General features: G+C 45.6%; 2 protein-coding genes across 2 annotated transcripts; both read right to left on the bottom strand.

The window, feature by feature from the left end:
- Nucleotides 1-2314: 2314 nt before the first annotated feature.
- Nucleotides 2315-4500, bottom strand: LOC142019160 (histone H2A type 2-B). The gene is made up of 2 exons (XM_075005658.1): nucleotides 4418-4500; nucleotides 2315-4163 (listed from the first exon to the last, which is right to left on the bottom strand). The coding sequence occupies exon 2, from the start codon at nucleotides 4090-4092 to the stop codon at nucleotides 3712-3714; it is 381 nt and encodes a 126-aa protein (XP_074861759.1). The 5' UTR covers nucleotides 4093-4163; nucleotides 4418-4500; the 3' UTR covers nucleotides 2315-3711.
- A 3722-nt stretch (nucleotides 4501-8222) lies between these two features.
- HMCES (5-hydroxymethylcytosine binding, ES cell specific) lies at nucleotides 8223-19367 on the bottom strand. The gene is made up of 7 exons (XM_075005189.1): nucleotides 19268-19367; nucleotides 17706-17902; nucleotides 15431-15574; nucleotides 13654-13773; nucleotides 12549-12709; nucleotides 11773-11965; nucleotides 8223-9997 (listed from the first exon to the last, which is right to left on the bottom strand). Exons 2-7 carry the CDS (start codon nucleotides 17886-17888, stop codon nucleotides 9794-9796), a joined length of 1005 nt encoding a protein of 334 aa, XP_074861290.1. The 5' UTR covers nucleotides 17889-17902; nucleotides 19268-19367; the 3' UTR covers nucleotides 8223-9793.
- Nucleotides 19368-19874: the final 507 nt, after the last annotated feature.

The raw sequence follows: 19874 nt of genomic DNA, 5'->3' as shown, positions 1-19874 counted from the left end.
GGGTGGTTTCAGTTCAGATGGTCAGAGGTGCCATAAGAGGACTTCAGGGTAAATTACCACCTGTTGCACCTTACACTGTTACAGAGCAGCACAAGTGAAATTCATTCTGAGTACCACAGGCTACCAGTTAGAGTCATAATATTGGAAGATGGACAGATAAGATAGTAGCTTAAGTAGATTTGGAATAAAAGGTTGTAATAAAGTCATATTAATTAAATTATTTGACTAGTAGGGACAGATGGAATTTAAGTATATCTACAAAAATATATCCACAGTATACGGATGTCAAAACCCAGCTAATAAAGTCACCTTCTCTTATCAGATGTATGTTAAGAACACCGTGCCATCCACTGGATGTGAGACACAAGATAAACCAAGACTCTTTCCCAAACTGAAAACAGCCAACTAGGAGTCTAGTCTGGAACTTCTGACACTTATCTTGAATTTAAGAGACTTACGATCCTGCAGTGGGGTTCTGCTTTAATTGTTACCCACTCCCTTCATTGCCTGGTTTCCAAGTCTCATTCCTTCAACTGTTTGCCACAAATCTGTCACATTCTTTTGTGAGTGCCTTAAAACAGGGCCAGTTTAATTGGTGTTTGTATAGAGCCCACAATGATGGGGATCCTGACTGATGTTAGTGGAATTCAAATAATGGACTTGCCTAATATCTGCTAGTTACCAGGAGACTGCTTTCCCTCACAAGCATCCTCTCCAAGAGTGCTGGAACAATCTGCACAGAGACTCTGAACCAAACTGTGACCCCTGTATGTGACGGAAACCAAGGGGTACAGCAACTATGGTTCCCTTCCATGGCCCCACTTCTTTCTATTTCCTAACAACCCATGGATAAGAAATTCAGATTTACAAGCCCTGGCTTTCCTAGCTTTGCAGCATAATATTCTAGATATCTCCTGGCATATATACTGTGAGCTCTCCAAAAAAGTGTCAGAGGAAGAGGGTATATGAAACTTAAGTCTGTGGAGGAGCTGAATTTCCAGGGGAACTATGAGGATTGGGGGGGCGGGGGGGAGAAGGGGAGGAAAGGGGTCTCAGGACTCATGTGTTTCAGTCTAGCTTTGCTTGGTTTCCTTGCAGGTCACACCTTTGAGGGAAATTCAGTATTTTCCCCAGCAGCAGGGAGAAAAAAAAAATCTGGAGAAGTTTTACCTTGGTTCACAGACAGGTTGGGGGGGGGGGGGTGTCAGTCTGGGTGAAAAAGAGTAAATGTAAGTGCCCAAGGCTACAGGCAGGGATTGCTAGACTAGATCAGATCTCGCTCACCGCCCCCTGCCTTACTCTCTCTCCATGTCTTCCAGAAAGACAGGGTCTAAATATTGTACAAAGTTATATTAAAATATATTGGCCTGCTCCCTCAGATCTGACAGTTCCAATGCAAGCAAGGATTAGGAGATAACAAATGGCAAGTTTGACATGCATTCAATACAGAACCAGTTTAATCAGGTTTTGGGTTTGCATCGTTCTTTTCAGTATGACAAGTTCTGCATTTTCTAAGAAATACAAAGCAATCTCCTTTGAGTTGTACAGAATGCTGGTCCTAGAGAAACAAAAGAACACACAACACTAAGATTCACAGAGACATTTTAGAATCTCCATTCTCTAGACAGTAGTTTGTATGTAAAGAAAAATAATTCCCTCCCCATCCACCTTAGCATGACACAATGCTCACTTTACAGAAGGAAAAAAATCCAAGTTGGTCCAGTGCAACAGCAGTTAAGATACAGCTGCCCAGAAACAAGAGGTTTTCCCCTAGGCCTGCACTGAGAAGGGGTGAAACCACAGAACTGCCCAGACAGTACCATATCAAGTTTACCTCTCCATTATCACTAATCAGTACGTTAGTAACACACCTTTTCCACATTCTACAATGGAGTGAAAAAACCCTTCATAAAACCACTAACAGGCATCCAAATTCATCTACTCTAGATAATTACATAAATTGAGTTGGAGCCAGAGCAAGTTACTTCATCTACAAAATTAAGGGCTGATTCAATAGGTGGAACACATGCTACGTACAGCACAGACAACTGTCCATTGCACTTTGAGAAGATTATGAAATTCTACTGTCCAGCAGCCTAGACACTGCTGCATGCACATGATTCTATCAGCCTTCCACATAAACACGCTGTCCTCACAATAGGGAACAAGGTTGCTCTTCAAATTGATTTCTATAAGATAACAGCTACTACGTGTCACAGGGACTGGCGGGCTGACTTTCATGCTCATACGTTATCCAAATAGCCATTTAATAAACCACTACATTGACTATATATTTGTTTTCTGTAAATTATAGGTTTAAAAACATTAATCCATTAAGGAGGATTACAGTTAACAGAAGTATAATTAGCATTTTATTTTAAGAACCGGAAGTAGTGATGAACAAAAACACTGCATGTCATTATAAAGTGCAATTAAGATACAAGTGCTAAATCTTAATAAAAATAAGAGGTTCTGCAACAAAGGTATTGATCTGACGGGGGAGGAAAGAAGGGGAGAAAAAACAGAAGCTTCCAATCCTTGCCAATAGTAAACTCATTGTAATGCTCTTTTAGAATATTTTTGAGTGCACACTTTGCACAAAACTAAACAGGACCCATACTAGTGAGAAATGACTAAACGCTGCTAGCTCACTGAGCTCCTGAGCACAGCCAGGCAACTACAGTAAGGTGACTTCTCAAGAAGTGATTCAAAAGGTAATAAGGGAATCAAGTTAGAGCTCTGGCCACTGATATCTTAGCTTACATCACTAAAGACAAAAATTTTGCATCTGAATTACTAGTTTTGCCCCAGAAATGGCTCTTTTCACATTTGCAAAGATTCCTGGCTTGTTCATCCTCCTTGCACTTATAAGTCCATTTGTTGTTATCACATTTAAGGGGATGTGCAGCAAACAGCACGTATAACTGTCACCATCCTGAACTTCCCTACCTTCTACGTAGAGCAAGGTGAGAAATTTAGGTAGGTCATTCGTGCAAAAGTTAAGCAATCAGGAGAGACCACCTCTCACTCCCCAAACAACATCCAGGTACGATTCAAAGGAAAGGCATTGGGATAGTCCATTACATCCACAAACACAACATAAATAAGAGGAGCACTGCCTGACTGCAGTCGCCTCCTGCTTCAAGTGGGAGCTTCCACTGCGCAGAACCTTTGCGCCTAGTTACATTTTCCAGGAGGGAGAGGGGGGAAAAAATTATAAGAACCAATTCTTCTTCTTTCTCCAGAATGCTTCTGCCAAGGGACTGTGAGCAGGTCCGGAAAAACAAGCCACCCAACCCACAGATGATCTGAGACCAGAGCTGTTGACCAGCAACCCAGGAAGGACAGCTTTCCAGCTGAACAGCCCAAAAAGCAACCCAAGAGCACCAAGGACAGTGCTAGCATCGCGGCAAAGGGCTTTTTATATTTCAAATTCTGTTTCTTTCCATGCCTCTCCCCGGCGCTGGAGAGGAAAGGAAAGACGCACAGGCTCGTTATCATTTTGTAAGGAGACCCGTGAGCTCCCCGGCTGCAGCACTGCGAAGCTAGCAAGGGGGAGCAGAAGGGCAAGACCACCCTGGAGCAAAGAGGGGAAGGCGGGGGCCCGGAGTGGGAGAGCGGGACAGGGAGAGGATACCAGGGAAAGCCGGCCTTGGCTGCAGCGCACCGCGGCCGAGCGCCTTCCTGGGAACGCGGGCGGGTCGGGGGGGCTCATTTCTTGGAGCTCTGCGTCTTCTTGGGCAGCAGCACGGCCTGGATGTTGGGCAAGACGCCGCCCTGGGCGATGGTCACCCCGCCCAGCAGCTTGTTGAGCTCCTCGTCGTTGCGGATGGCGAGCTGCAAGTGCCGGGGGATGATCCGCGTCTTCTTGTTGTCCCGGGCAGCGTTACCGGCCAGCTCCAATATCTCCGCCGAGAGGTACTCGAGCACGGCGGCCAGGTAGACGGGGGCGCCGGCCCCAACGCGCTCCGCGTAGTTGCCCTTCCGCAGCAGCCGGTGCACCCGGCCCACCGGGAACTGCAGGCCGGCCCGGGAGGAGCGCGACTTGGCTTTGGCTCGCGCCTTGCCGCCGGATTTCCCTCGGCCGGACATGGCGAGGTGACGCGGGGAGGAAGGGCCGATCCCGGCACTGCCGCCCGGGAGGAGAGGCGCCGAGCCGGGGCCTGGAGGACACAACAGCGTTATCACGCGCAGCCCGAGCGGCTGGGGCCGCCACTGCACCGAGCCGAGCGGTGCCACCCGCTCCTAAGGGCCCCCCAGAGAGCCGCCCGCCAGGGCCCCAGCGTGCCCGGCCCCGGGGCTGCAGCGCCCAAAGAGGCCCAGCGAGCTAGGCCAGGCGCGGCCGTTACATGCCCTCAACCCGCGCCTGCCATTAAAGGGGACCCCACGAAATCCCAGCTACAGCCCGAGCGCTCACCGCCGCGCTGCGCCCGATCCGCCCTGCCAGACGCCCGTAGCTGCAATGACAATGATCACCTCAACCGCTAGCGGATATAAATCGAAGACCAGGCCGCCGGCCGCTTCCCATTGGCGGCCGAGAGCGGCGACCAGGCTCCCATTGGCGGGTATTCCGATCCCTGATTTGCATAGGCCTCGCAACGCCCTACGCTCGGATTCGGATGCAGTGGCAGCCGAGACGCTAGCCGGGCCGCCTGCAAAGGGAGTTGCTGGTGAAGCATATTAATGTGCAGCGACAGCGGTTGTGGGAGACGGGATCTGTGGCTGCCTCACAAAGCAAAGCGATGCACCAGCGAAAGGATATTTCTTCCCCTGCTTCGGCTATAGCTCTTTAAGCAGTCACGCAAGGCTTCTTTGGCCTCAGATCTGCTCGGGGAAGATCCTTAATGCTTGAGTTCACCTTCCGGTCCCTCTCCATAGGCCACTTCTTTGCTCGAGACTGCACGCTGCTCCAACTGCTCCGTAGCTCATTGCGGTGCAGTATTCATTATGTACAGTATTCCTTTTTTTACTCACAGATGAACCAAATATCTCTGGTATCAGAAGAGGGTGGGGATGCCACAGGCAAGAATTTTTTCCCTTCTATAATTACAGACAAGTGGCAGCGTAAATGACAGCTCCCGATTTTCACAACAGAGCTCCCTCTCTCCTCAAGCCAGAACCTAAGGAGGAAGTCACAGATTCTAATTGCAAATCTAATGCTCCCCCACTTTCTCTTTTTGAACACCAGGTTCCATAGCTTTAAAACTTTCACCAGGGCTACCATGAAGGGGAATTATGGATACAGCCTTGCAAACTTGCTTTATAGCCAGGGCTATTTGCAAGTGGACGTGAATAGCTGCTGATCGTTCTTCTAGATGCAGATCTGTATACACATTTTATATCTATGCAGGGATCTAAAGATGAACATTAGGACACACAAATGTGAAACACTTAAACTTGAACAAAATGTTTATAGAAATTTGCAAGAGTTGTGTCAGTGTTAAATACTCTAGGAATAAATACCACACCTACCTGGCTGTATGAGCCAAAGTCTGCCTCTCTTCTTCAACTGAGCTATTTTCATCCATCATGAATTCTGAATGGCTCTAAACTCCAGGCTTATACGCATGCTGAGCAGTAGAAGCACTAAAGTGGGTTGAAGCAAACCCAATGGTAGGCGAGGCAACTGGCGATCAGATTCCTTTATTAAAGTGACGAGAGGAATGCTTATGTTACCAGTCTTATCTGTAAGTACCATAGGTACTTGTCTTGCTGGTGCTGGAGGGATGAAGATCTTCTGTCTGCAAAGCAGGACTAGAAAATTGAGTTGTGGGTTGTTTTTTTTTCCCTAAAGATATGACAACATACTGATGCTGAAGACCACAAATAAAAGGGCATCCAGTAGATCACCGTCTACCTACTTTCTGAAAGCTGTACTCCACCCCAGGCCTCAGAGAAGCAAGTAGTCTCACCCTCTCAAATATTCTCAAGGACGATTAGCAAAATGCAGAGGATTCCATCTCTCTTGTTGGAGACCCCAGTTTTGGCAAGACAGGTCTGCTATCCAATAACCCTTGGGCTGTGCTTTACCCAAGCCCTTTTTCTGTAATTGTATCCCACCATTTCTAACAGATGTAAATTCATCACTGGGAGCCCTACTGTTCAGCAGCCCAACATCACATAGATGAACATGACACAATTAGTGGTTAAAATCCTACTTGCTACTGCTGCCACCACTTTTTCTCAGTCTAGGGCTCCCATTTTGCTACCATGAGTGGGGGAGCATGAAACTTCAGAAAAAGGCTAGTGGGGACATGACAAGCTGTCAGTCTTTGATTAAACCAGTGTCTGCCCTTCTAAAAAAAGGTTTTGTGTCTAACCATGCACATGCACAGAAAATCGCATTTGATTTCAATCTCCTGCCACTTTAATAAGATGAACTTTTTTTTCTCCCAAAACTAATTAGCTTTCTGGGCTCTCAGCAAAGAGTTTGCAAGCTAGGTTTTTATTTACATGTAAAAAGAAAAAAATCCTCCTCCCTGAGACACTAACACTAATAAAAACAATACATGTTTTCTGAGGTAACTGACAAAGATTCTGAGAATAGGATGGATGCAGAAGGTCACCAATGAGGAATTATATAGGAAGATACAGCCAAAAGAGAACCTGCTGCAGAAGGTTGTAAAACGGAAGCTACAACTATTTGGACCTATTTGCAGAATGAACGATGAACGAAAAAGCAAGACCCTAGTATTGACATAATGGACGGTTCGAATAGGAGACGCAGACCCCAAAGAGAATGGATAGATGATGTAGTAGATTGGTGTGGAGCTAGTCTACAGAAACTAAGCCACTCTGCACTGGATAGGGAAAGATGGAAGGAAATAGTGACAGAGGCATCAGACACCAACGGGCACTGAGCCCACGGTTATTGATGATGATGATAAACAGGAGTCGGAGAATTTGGGCCTGGAGAACTGGCATTTGGCTTGCAACACAAGTGCTTCATTTGAAGCACGTAGATGAGCTTCAGGGATCAGATGCTGGTACCAAGCATGGTCATTTAAACAAACTGATATCTCAATGGAAACACATTTGATTTGGAAACAGACAAGTTAAAAGGTGTTATTCAGTGATGACGTCATATACAAATACTAAGGAGAGTTATTTAGTGGTAACGCTTCCAGTGCTTTCCATCCACAAAATGTCCCACACATAATCAGCCCCTATGAATTTTAGGGGGAAGGATTATGCCCTGTTTTACAGTGAGGAAAACTGAGATAGAGGGATTTTGACTGGCCCAAGGCAATAAAGGAGTGAATATTAGGAGGAAGAATAAAATACAGAATTCCTGATTGCTCAGGACTATATTCATCTCATGCCCCCCACCATTAATAGCAACAGCAAATTTTAAAACAATTATTAAATTAATGCTTGTGACATTTTGCATAATCTCTTCTGTAATGCTTGCTGTCTACAGTCAACGCACTGAACAGGGGCAGCAAAGTCTTTCTACTAGAGAAGAAATCTACTTCTCACTTTCTACAGGTTGCTTGCTGAAGCCCAGATGGCCTAAAGGCAACAGTTCAAAGAATCACAAATGAAGTCCTCTGATTCTGCAATGATCTGGAATAGGTCTGAAAGTAAACAATTTTTTTTTTTTTTTAATCTTGAGAGACTTATGATGACAGTGATACGGAAATAGACTGCAGAACTGACTAGTTTACATTAAGCGTAGACAAGGTGAAACCCTGAATCCACTCAAACTACTAATCAGCCAACAGAAAACATTCCCTAGCTCCTCAAAGATGTTAGAAATGGGGCCCCAATACATTTCCTGGGAAAATGCACCAATGTAACAATAAGAATTTGATATATCTTGGATCCAGTTTGACAAGGACTCATTTTCTTGCGGGATGGATTTGGTTATCAATTTAATGGTATCTCACCCCACTCCTGTTCCATGTTCCAACGGCTGCTGCTCAACCACCCCTCCTTCCCCCAAGACTCTCCACAGCAGCTATGAAGCATCTGTGAAGCTCCCTTAGAACAAGGCAGTTCTGAGTGATGTCATCAATCTGCTTGCTGAGAATTTTTTAATTTGCAAATAAACTCTTACTTTTACAGAAACTTTATACAGTTAGAGTCTTACAGCTCAGTATACTCCTAGAAGTCTCTTTTTTCCCCAATGGTGAGGAAGACAAGCTACTCATAATACTTATGGAGTGGAGGATTATGAATAACAGGTAGAGAGACAGACAGACACCCACAAAGACACATCACAAGCCAAGTGTTCACTCTTTATTGTCTGGAAACTATTTCCAACACAGGTAAGTGATACTCTTCAAAGAGCTCCCAAGTGCTAAGATCTAACATTTGACTTTCACTTGTTCAAGTCCCAGACCAAAGACAAAAAATTAATTTTAGTACTTTAGAAGTACTTTACTGACACTCCAGTGAGCTACCTACTCAAAACAGTGATTGTTCCCTCTCTGGATCAAGGATTCAGAAAATACTCTTTTAATCTTAAAATCCTGTTAAGACAAAGATTGCACAAACAGTAGGGCCAAGACAAGTTTTTGCACACCACTCCCCACCAAAAATAAAGCTAGGTGTTATGGCTGCCACAGAAGACACATTAAATCCAGTAATTCCCAGAGACCTGCAGTCAAAGGTCATGCCAACAAATTACATCTCGTTTTTTCTGTGATACTGAGTACCTGCAGCTCTATTGATTTGACTTAAAGCTATGGGTGCTCAGTACTTCTGCAGTTTTTCTCTTTAAATTCACCAGTGTTGCTACTGCCAATGCGAGGTCTAATGCAGACCATGTGGTGCCATTTTTAGCACTGTTTCATGTTATACTGCTCAGAGCAAGGTTAGACAACACAGTTGCAAATACTGGTTCGTACCTACAATACAACTGGGGAATAGTTTTCAAAGAGCCCTTGACAATAGCACACTGACCCCATAAAGGCAGAAATGGGACAATGGGCATGGAAAAGGATTTAATGCTAAGGACACTTTTTACTTTCACCAGCAAAGCTGTAATAGTAATAAGGTGTTTTTCTCTTATACCCCACCCCACCCTGCACTGCCATAGTAGAATGCTTCCTCAGTTTTAAAAGGCACCTGGTTCATATGGCACTTGCTTCCAGAATCCTGAACATCCTCCTTTCCACATATGACAGGATCCCACTGTTCTGGAACTCTTATGCACAGGCCCATAAATGTTGCCATGATGACACAAAACAAGATGTTAGCCCAGAATTTCCTGGCCTTGGGAAAATGGGGCTATGTCTCTGATTTACTAACTAGTTTAAGACAGGTACTTCAGTTCATTTTTCAGCTGCAGAAGTTCGTGAGCATCAACACATCAAAAATGTTGGAAATAACCTGTACAAAACAGACACTATCTAGGAATTAACATGAAGGAGAACTATCTGAATACCACTGCAGAAAAGAATTCCATGTTGTTTTTCTGTTCTTCACCCAACAGGAGGAGCGTGGATTTGGTTTAAATGACTCTCTCACATGTATTTGATCCATAAGTGCTCCCAAGGCAAGTCAGTGCCAACCATGGCTACTGTGAAAAAGCTGGTGGAAAAAGCATTGCACTTTATATCCATCTTCCAGCTAGCGGAAGACAACACAAAGTTTTAAAAAAAACAAGCACTGCTCTCCTGAGTCAGTAAACCATCAGCATGAGGACAAGCAAAAAAACAAACAAAATATCACATCAGTGCTAGAGTTCAAATTTAAATGCTCAATGCAACAAAATCAGAGATGTCTCAGTACCAGTCTGCAGACTTTGACAAGCTAACATTGTGCTTGTACTGAGAACTGAAAAAAATCACTGAGTTTTGGGTTTCTTTGCACAAGGATCCCCCTCTTCTTGCTTCAGCCACTGGTGCATTAAGCCTGCACTGGTTCTCTTGGGAGTAGCAATCTGGATGAACTGGCTGGACCATCTGGGCATATCAACTTCCTCTTTTTTGGGGGACTTGTTTTTTAACCAGTCCAAAATCATCTTGCTGCTAGTACTGGCTTTGGTTTCCTGGGAGGGCAAATTAAATTGAAAAAAAAAAAATAAGAAGCACAGAAATAGCTGGTCATATAGACAAGACACATCAGAAAACGTCTACATGGGGTACCAATTCAATGCGCTGGATCGTTTCAGAATGGAGAAAGTGCACCAACCCCTATAGTAACACAGCCTTGCAGAGTGTTACCATGGAAGTCCCAGTTAGGTTAATCTAAATGCCATTCAGGATAGAATATACCATATTAAGCAGGGTGATCCTGGCACTTTGTTTATTTCTGGAAGAGCAAGAAAAAGAATGGGAATTCTTGAGGGGCCTTCAAACACTGCAGTGACCCTGTCCAGCTGGGGATGGATGGTTGCCTGCAGCCCCTTTTGGAGTTTCTCAGAACCATCCTGAATCAGTTAGAACAGGTAGCTCAAGAAAGTTACAAGACACACTACCTCATATGCTTAGGCACTGAGTGAGCTGCCAGCCCCAAATGAACAGCTAAAAGAAACATAGTTTATTCCTGGGCAAGAAATCAACCTGCAGTTAGAGACGGCTACCCGCTCCAACCTCCCATCATGGTGGTACTTCCCATACCCTTCCACTGGAGATCCCAGCCTTCCCCCTCCCATTCTTGAAATCCAACAAAGCCCAGAGAACTAGGTGCTACTGTCCCACCCCACTCCCCCATGTCAGCACCTGCACCATCCCTCCAAACCTCAGTCAAAAAGCAGCGGGCATGCAGTGCAGCCAGGGTGCTCATGACTTCAGCGCCAAAGCATGAGGCGGAGAGCACCGTGGCAGCACCCCCAAACCCAGCCACAGAACATGAGCTGGGCAGCACTGTTGCAGTGTCCCTGACTTCAGCCCCAGAGTGCAAGCTAGGAAATGCAACCACACTACTGTCAACCCCAACCCTGGACTGCAAGGTGGGCAGCATGGCCACAGCACCCACCAGCCCCAGTCCCGGAACGAGTGCCCCCAGCTCTAGCTCCAGAGCAGTAGGCAGGTAGTCCTGCTGCAGCACTCCCAATTGGAGTGCTAAGTGGGATGCCAGCTCTTGCCTCCAAAAGTCCTGGTGGTAGGTGATCCGGCCCCAACCCAGTCCAAGGATGTCAAAGGCCACAAAAACACCAAGCACTCACAAGCACTCTTGGAGTTGTGTACAGGGAGAGCCATGTAGCCCCTTGCCTGATACCCACTGCCCACAGATTTGTTCTCTTATATGCTATGCAAGGCTGGCTCTGGACCAATGGGACCTCATGTGGGCGGTTTTTGGCACCCTCCCTTCCATTTGTTAAACTTTTGAATACTGTGGTTTTTATTGCATTTTAGCCCTTTTGCAAATGTATCAGCATTGTGAAAAGGATACATCTGCATTCTAGGACCTGTAAATCTGCATTTACATTTTACATCTACTTTCCCTTTTGTCTCTAACAAAAGAAACCGCACCCCAAGTCTGGTGATCACTAAGTCCTGTATGCCAGGTGGTTGCCTGAGTCACCTGTTCCTAAGTCAGGCCTTCACCCATTCTACAGCCCCATTTTTTCCTCTGTAAAAGGCCCTTCTGGCCTGAACAATCTATGCAATTATGAAAATGGGGATAAGCTGTCTATACCTCAATGGCAGGATCAACTCATTAATGTTGGACATACGAGCATGGAATTTATTAATGGTTGTAACGAGCTGTGAAACCCTCAGCTAAAGAGGTAGACAAAAGACAAAGTACGATTCTATTTATTATTATTAAGTAGTATTTATGGTAGGGAATCCTGATTTGTGTTCATTCACCAGATCTCACCTTCTTCAGTTCCAAGTCAATGGGAGTGAGGCATTCTGGTGTATTGTTTCTGGAGTTGTTTACTATAGTGGAAACTGGGTGGAAAGCAACATTCTCTGTGGGGTGGATAAGCCTAAGGGCTTCCTGTGTTGATACCTCTGTAAAGTCCAACCATTTCCTGATGGCTTCATCCCCATCCAAGATAGCTGGCATCCTAAACATTGAAAGAGATTCAGACATCTTAAGACCATCTTAAGACACACAATTTATCTGCCATGTGACAGGACTGAATGATTTGGGTGCAAGCCAAACTAAGATCCAGAATTAACATAATCCTGACTTTAGCTAGATGGGAATTGAATGCATTGGCACTAACTCTTAGAATGTTAAGAACTGGCTAGAAGGCACATAGACCTAATATCTGAAGCCATTGGGAGGGACTAAGCAATACAATGAAGCAAAGTGTGTGCTACCTTCACCAAAGCAGCCTGCTTCCCTGGAGAAGGCAAAGGGTTCTGTCAATCACTTGGCAGGCCTCTGAGCAACTTAACTCTTTTTGCCACCATCTAGGAGGCAAACACAGTGATCTATGGCAAGAGCAAGATTCAATGACACGAAACAAGTAAGTAATGTTCTAATTTACTTGTCTAGGTAGAAAGAGCATGGACAAATTCCTGGCTTGCATGTTGTTACGCCTGCGCCAACAGGTGGCCAAAGGGAAGGTTTTCTGCCTTGCATTCCCCACTAATCTCTGACAACCTGAACTTTACAATCCACAACTACTCATTCTCACTTGCCTATTATGGATGGCACTTAAGCCTTTAGAAGCATCTACTGTGATGATGGTATAGGTGTACAATGCATCCCCTCCATCAGGGGGCTCCCAGCAATCAAAAATCCCAGCCATGGTGAGTAACCGCCAGCCTTTCCACTCTTCATCATCATCCTTCCTCTCTGCCTGGAAAAGAAATATACAGAATTATTACAATCTTGCCTAACCACCTTCCTCTGCTAGGTAATTTCAATACAAAGATATTTAAAGGCACAAAACACTGAAAATCAGAGTAGGTCAGCTACCCATGCCTTAATTGCTATTTTAATTACGTTTATTTCTAGGGATGGTTATTGTAAAACTTTATTAAGAGCTTTGTCTTACATTGCTATACTCTCATCCGCCTCCACACCACAGTCAATAAAAAACCCTCCACCAGTGCATTGCAAACTGTTACTTTGAAAAGTATTGTGAGGTCAGAGGAGAGGAGAACGGATAAGCAACAGAGCTGGGTAGGACCTTCCATGTAACCGATTACATTTCCATGAAAAAAATAAACAATGAGGGAAGAAATCACAACAGGCAGAAGAGTTTGAGACTATTCAGAACTGGGTTCTGTGAAATTTTGTGAAGGACCATTCAGTGGGAGCTCTGTGCATTCAGAACCTCTCAGGATCAAGCCTTAAGTCAGAAGAGTGATGGGAATCATACTATAGATCAAAAAGCCATGTGCAGCCTGCAGCTTTGGATGCACCATCACACTTTACAGTATTGGTTCCAAACACCAGAGAAGCTCATCTTTCTGCATTTCAGAACTTTATTACGTAGATGATGATTACATAACAGCACAACATCTTCCAGCACTACAGACACTGTCTTGCATCCTCTCTTTCCTCCTGCCTGGAAGTTAGACCTCACCAGCTATTCCAGATGCCCTGCCTCCAATATCCTATGCCTGAACCTCAATCATGAACACAACTAGTTTGAGCAGGAATTTATAAAATAAATGTTATTCTTCAGTATAAGCTAATTAATATTTTTAAATACTTCTAACTTGGCCTTTTCAAGCCAAAAAGTGCTATATCTTACTGCTGTGAATTAAAACAACATTGTTGCTGGAAATCCAGTACCATTTCTTGCTTGGGCTGTGGGAAGTAAATGAAATAGGGTTGCTTCTTTCCATTGTGCTGCTGCCATTCATAGAATCCATCTGCCACCACTACACAGCGCCTGCCCTTTACCAGAGGTCCCTTTGGGAAGAGAAGATTTGATCATGTCACAAATCAAAGCAGATGACAGCATGGAAGGTATTAAAAGAAACACGTTTGTTAGGGTGAGAGAAGGAGGGGAGGACACCGTCATCGTTGAAGTGTATGGAACATTTCTTTATAACCCTTTTCGTATGCTGTAACTGGCCCTCATATGCACAGTCCACAATGGGCTTCTGATCATATGAAACTCAGCTTTCAAGGTTCATGCTACAAAAAAAAGCTCTCAATGAAGTTAGAACATTATTATGTAGTTAATTACTGCATATGTGGCTTATGCATTGGAATCTGATAGTATCCCCTAATCACCATGGAATAAAAATGCAGTAATACATGGTGGTGGCAATATGACACATCCATACTAGCACATGATGTAATTATGGTAATTCCATTACATTCAAAAAGTATCAGTTAGTTTAACATACATTACTGTAGCACTCTGCCTATTCCCTTTCCTTAATATCAATGGGAGATAAGCACCACTCCACCAAAATTAAGTTGGGGGTGTTCTGCAAGTAATGCTCAAGGCAATTTTGGGAGTCTCTACATCCATGAAGGTTATAACTAGTAAGAAAGCAGTCCTTCACATTCTCACGTTCCATCCTTTAGAATTTGATAGTACCAAACAGCAAACCCACATTCCAGCTAAGGAGGACAGGATAAATGTGCCTATAGAGCTCCGTGTACTGCAGTTCAGCTGGCGTAACAGACAAGCTTTTTATTAATGCCAAGTACAATAAACACTCGAAATACATGGCTTCAAGTTGCTCTGTGGCCCCTTCCCCCTGCCTTCCCCCAGCAGCGTGGCCATCAGCCTGACAGCTGCCCCACTGGAGGGAGGCAGGGAGAAGGCTTTTAGCTCGCCTAGCTGCCTGCAGCTGGGAGCAGCTAGGCAAGCTAAAAGCCTTCCCCCTGTTTGACTCCAGTGGCACAGCTGTCAGGCTGACAGCCGTGCAGCTGGAGAAAGATGGGGGAAGGGGTTTTTAGCATGCCTAGCCTTCTCCCTGCCTTCCCCAGCCACATGGCTGTCAGGTCGACAGCCATACTAATGGAGGAAGACAGGGAAAAGCAGCCAGGAAACTGACCAGCCCTGGTAAGCTGGTCAGTTGCCTGGTCCCACAAGCAGAGGGGAGCTGGGAACCAAGTGGCAGCCTGGTTCCCGGATGCCCTATGCTGGTGGAACTGGGAAACTGACCAGCCATGTCTTCTGGCTCCTGCAAGCCCACAACTCGCACAAAACTTAGAGTTATGTGGGGGTTGCAAGAACTCAACCCCCACATAACTCGAGGGTTTACTGTAGTATTTTATTCCCAAAGCTTTCTTACTATAGAAAGAATGCCTTTGTTTTCTCCAGCCCGAAGCATATTTGAACCAACCAGCAGGTTATCTTCAGTACAAATACAGTAGGCCAAAATCTGTCTCCTGTTGGGTTCCTCCATTTCAATGAAACAGAGGCTAGACTGTTCAACGTGTCATCCAGAAAGATTTTATTTTCTATGCAACAGGATGCTGGTAGCTAATTCTTGTTAGAAAGAGGCTTCTGTCTGGTTCAAAAGTTATAAATAGCACTGTTTGGAGCTGATGATTAGAAAAATCTTTGTTCTTTCAAGTCTCATCAAATGCAAGATTATAAACTTACCTTGTAGGAAAGTTTCTCCATCATGGTATCGCTGCGACAGTTGGAGGTTTTATACTGCATTTTGGAAGGGTCAGCTTCTCTAAACCAGGATGGGACCAGTCCCCAGCGCATAGCCGCAAGGACACGCTCAGATGAATCAGCATCCTTTCACATAAGATAGAAAAAGCACCTCATGACAGTATAGGAGAAGACACCAAATTACTAAGCAAATCAAGCATTTTGTAGATTTGTGCCTTCTCCATTATATTTTGGAGACTAGAAACAGCAAACTCATCACTACAACTACTGGCAGAGAGCCTAACAAGAAAAAAGGAGCTTACAGATAACTTATTAAAGTAACACCTTACATTTTAAGAAGAATGGTTACTTTCTGATAAGAAAAACTTTTAGTTGCTGTTCTGCTAGTTCCTTTTCTTGACAATTCTGTCACTTCTATTTTGTACAAGTGTGAGAATATACTCAATGCTGACACAAGACTGCAAATGAAAAATTATCCAAAGGTAATCAGTAATTACAACTACGATGAGGAAGTAATTGAAAATATGCACGATATTATGCAAAAATGCTATTTTGAAAAAAAAAAAACACCACTGGGTATCAGAATCTTCACTATAAAATACAGTACTTGCATTTAATAATTTATTTTTCATTTTTATTGAACAATTTTATTCAGGGGGTCTACCATTCCAAGCATATTATAGAGTCTATCCTCCCAAAAAAAGTCCCAGCAACGTCATCATTTTAGGACTTTCTCAAGTGCAGTGAATAGATTCTTTAACTGTTTTATTTTAAAAAAAACTTTTAAAAGCTTACAAAAATAAGTTTGTTTGAATAATCAGAGCGCACTTAAAATCTAACCTACTTTCACTGTTCACATTTTTGCATTTTTTCTCAGTTTGGACAATGGAAACAGCCTGTGGGTTTCACTTCTGCTTCTAGTCAAATTCACTTTCTGATTTACAGGTGCTAGCCAAAATCTGTAATATTTGGGTGGCTAACACCACAGGGAAATGGTTTGTTAAAAAAACATTCCCAATGATCAAAACATTTCTATTGGCCTTCAGTTTTGAAAAGCCTTTCAGACCTACAAGCAGAACAGAAAAAAAGCAAAGAAAACCACAAACCTAACTGTTTCTGCTTCAGCCTTGCAGCTAACGTGTGTCATACTCTCCCCAAATAGAGAATAAGCATGGCAAGTAGCTTAATAAAGATGACTGAACAATGAGATGTTTACCCGTGTTCATAGTTAGGCTGCTGGTACGGCTGAGACCACTACCTATCAAACTGACCAATACTATCTTACTGTTTCCCTGTACTCCTAAAGCAGTCTGTAAATCCATCTGTTATCTCTGATCTGTAAGTTCCTTGTGACAACGACCAACCTGTTTTGTTACATATTTGTGCAATGCCTAGCATAATGGGGTCCTGATCCACAAATGGCCTCCTAAGCAATACAATAATACAGACTGAGGAGGAAACTAAAGACATTGGGTTGTTTATTCCACTGGAGGATCAAGATGGTGAGGAAGGTGAGAGAAGGAAGAAGAAGAGGAATGCAACCAAACATAAACATGAAGAGAGAGGCCAAGAAGAGGTGTCCTTGGCTTGTGACATCAAACTAGATGACATGCTTGATCACACCTTAGAAGATGGAGCAAAACAGCACTACTTGACTTTTGTCAATATGTGAAATACATTCAGTGGAAATCTCACAAATAATCAATATACATCATAATTTCAAGCATCATCTTTTTCTGCTTTGTGATCTCATCAGCTCTTTCCATAGAATTGTGGAATTTTGAGCTGAGTATTTAAGCAGAAAAGCAAAGAAGGAAGTAGTTTTCAAATGCTACACAGGTGTGTTGGTTAGCATAGCAAAGTGTAGATATTTTTAAACTTCATCGTTTAGCATTAACCTCTGATTGTCAGAGGCTAGAGATGGATGGCAGAAGACAAATTGCTTGATCATTGTCTTCAGTCCACCCCCTCTGGGGTACCTGGCACTGGCCACTGTCAGCAGACAGGCTACTGGGCTGGATGGACCTTTGGTCTGATCCAGTATGGCCATTCTTATGCTTTTAAGCATTTCTGGTTCTACAAATTTAACCCCTTGTAACAAAAACTAATTTCTGACATTTCAGCAGAAGTTAAAAGTTTTGTATCAAATTTGTCAAGTACAGTTGTGAAATATAGAGTTACCCTCCTTCAAACTACTAGTCATCGTACATGATGCACTATACTATACGCTGCGTATTTTGTTTTGCTTGATGGGTACCTTCTCAAAGTGTTGTCGGGAAACCAACACAGGACAGTTGGACTGGGGACTCTTGTTGTAAGAAGGGCTGTATTTATCAGCATCTCTCCATTCAGGGTGCCTTGTTCTTCCATGGCTATCCCGGTATGCACAGGCCCGACGGATGCCATCTGCACCCAGAGCGCAGGCTGTGCGCCCACACATTCTTCACGAGTTTCCTAGAGGAGGAGGTTATAACATGTTATGGTACAATAACCTCACATCTGACTCCAGGTGACAAACCATGATCACATTCCTCCTTCACACTGGATAAAAAGTAACAGCAAGGAAGCCCTGCTAGTCTATACACTATCAAAACAAAAAGCAGTCAAGTAGCACTTTAATAAACTATTTTGCTAGTCTTTAAAGTGCTAGTTGACTGCTTTTTGTTTTGATAGTGGCTAAAAAGGAGTGATTAACTATTAACACGTATTCCTCTAAGACTCAGTCCTTGTCCACTCTATGGCAAGGTCTCAGGACATACTAGAGTCCAAAGTGTGCTGGATATTGTGTAGACAAGCCCCTAAAACTTTTATAGTCTACATATACAATGAACAGATGAGCGAATAAGAGGCAAGTGACTGAATTGTCATATTTAATGCAGACTGCATAGTTCCACTGGGATTTTTAATGCTTGATTCTCCCATACCCTTTCCCCTGTTGTTCTTTCCCCCTCCCCTTTCCACTTGTTTCCCTGGGATTACTAAAGACTTCAGCAGTTAAATAACACTGAGTGGCACAAGGAAGGCTGCAAGGACATAAGCTCAAAACTACCTATAACTGTTACAAGGTGCTCTGATAATAGGAATTGGCTCCCGGAGGGGTGGTAGGGACAGACTGGTGTTGCTGCCCACTATATCCACTGAAACAGACCCTGGGGTACAGGCTGGCAGGAGAGGAGGCTCCTTTATTTCCTTGTAGGTACTGTAACTGTATTTAAACCTACAGAAATCAGTAAGATGTTGGGGCCCCAGTCAGCACAGCTCTGGGAAACATGACTGGGTCACTAGGTGGTCAGACTGGAGACTGGCACCAGGAGGAGTGATTTGAGGGCCTGTCCAGAGGAAGGAAAAGGGGGTCCCCCACTTGGGCTGAGAGAGATCGTGGAGCCCTGCCCAGAGAGAGGAGGTCAGGAGTGCTGAGCAGGGGTACTGTGCGGGGAAGGGAGCTGCCTGGCTACTTGCAGGGGAGCTGGGGGGAAGAGTCAGGGAGAGCTCCCTGCCCCGAGGCTGAGGGGCGTCTCCAGAGGGGCGGGCGCTCCTGAGGGGCACTGCCTAGGGGGCCCCATGGGAGGCTGCAGAGGGGCCCCTGCCTGGGGGTCCCCAGTGGTGGCATGGGGTGCAGGGCTCCACTTCCAGGGAATGGGGGGCGCCCCTCAGAGAAGTGCTGAGGCTCCGGCCCAGGAGGGCTCGCGGGAGAATGGGGGGTACTGGGAGGGTGGGCGCCGTCCGTGCCCGCCCGCGTGGAGCCCCGGAGGCAGAGGAGGCTGCGGGGAGCCCCGCCCGGGGTACGCTGGTCCCACGGCGGGTCTCCACCGGGCTCACCTGAGTCTCCCGCAGGCCGCTCCGCCGCTCGCCCGCCCAGGCCCCGCTCACCTCAGCCAGACCGCGGCTGCCGCCAAGAGCCGGGCGGGGGCGGGGGCGGGATCGAGGCGCCGCCTGTGAGTGGGCGACGAGGGGCACGTGACGGGGGTGCTGGCGGGCCCCGCTGCCGGGCACCGGAGGGCTGGGCTGGGCTGGGCTTCGCCGGCCCTGCGCAGAGCCGGTCCGCTCCTCCGAGCGTGGGCCCGTCCCTGGCAAACCCGGTTGTTGCGTGGGGGAGGGGCAGGCGTGGCACCCGAGGGAGACGGGACGGACGGAGACACCTGGCGCACCGCGCTGCCTGCTGCCGCCCGTCTCCCCGCCTGGCCGCACCTCCCCGCAACGTCCCCGGGTTTCGGCTCACTGCAGCCCCCCCTTTCCCCTCGCTGTATCACCCAGCCCCTGGAGGCTCAGGCCCGTCACAGACCTCGTCTCCCTCCGCTCGTGGCCCCCCGAGGGCTGGAGCCTATTGCAAACCCAGGCACCCCAGCACTGCCCCGTCAGCTGCTGGACTGGTGAGCGTTACAAAGCCTGCTTCGCTATAGGAGCTCCTGGCCCTGTGAACTGAGGC

This window comes from Carettochelys insculpta, chromosome 11 (assembly GCF_033958435.1).
Source record: "Carettochelys insculpta isolate YL-2023 chromosome 11, ASM3395843v1, whole genome shotgun sequence".
Classification (NCBI taxonomy): domain Eukaryota; kingdom Metazoa; phylum Chordata; order Testudines; family Carettochelyidae; genus Carettochelys; species Carettochelys insculpta.
Note: the sequence above shows the minus strand (reverse complement) of the source record. Positions and strands in the feature narration are given on the sequence as shown.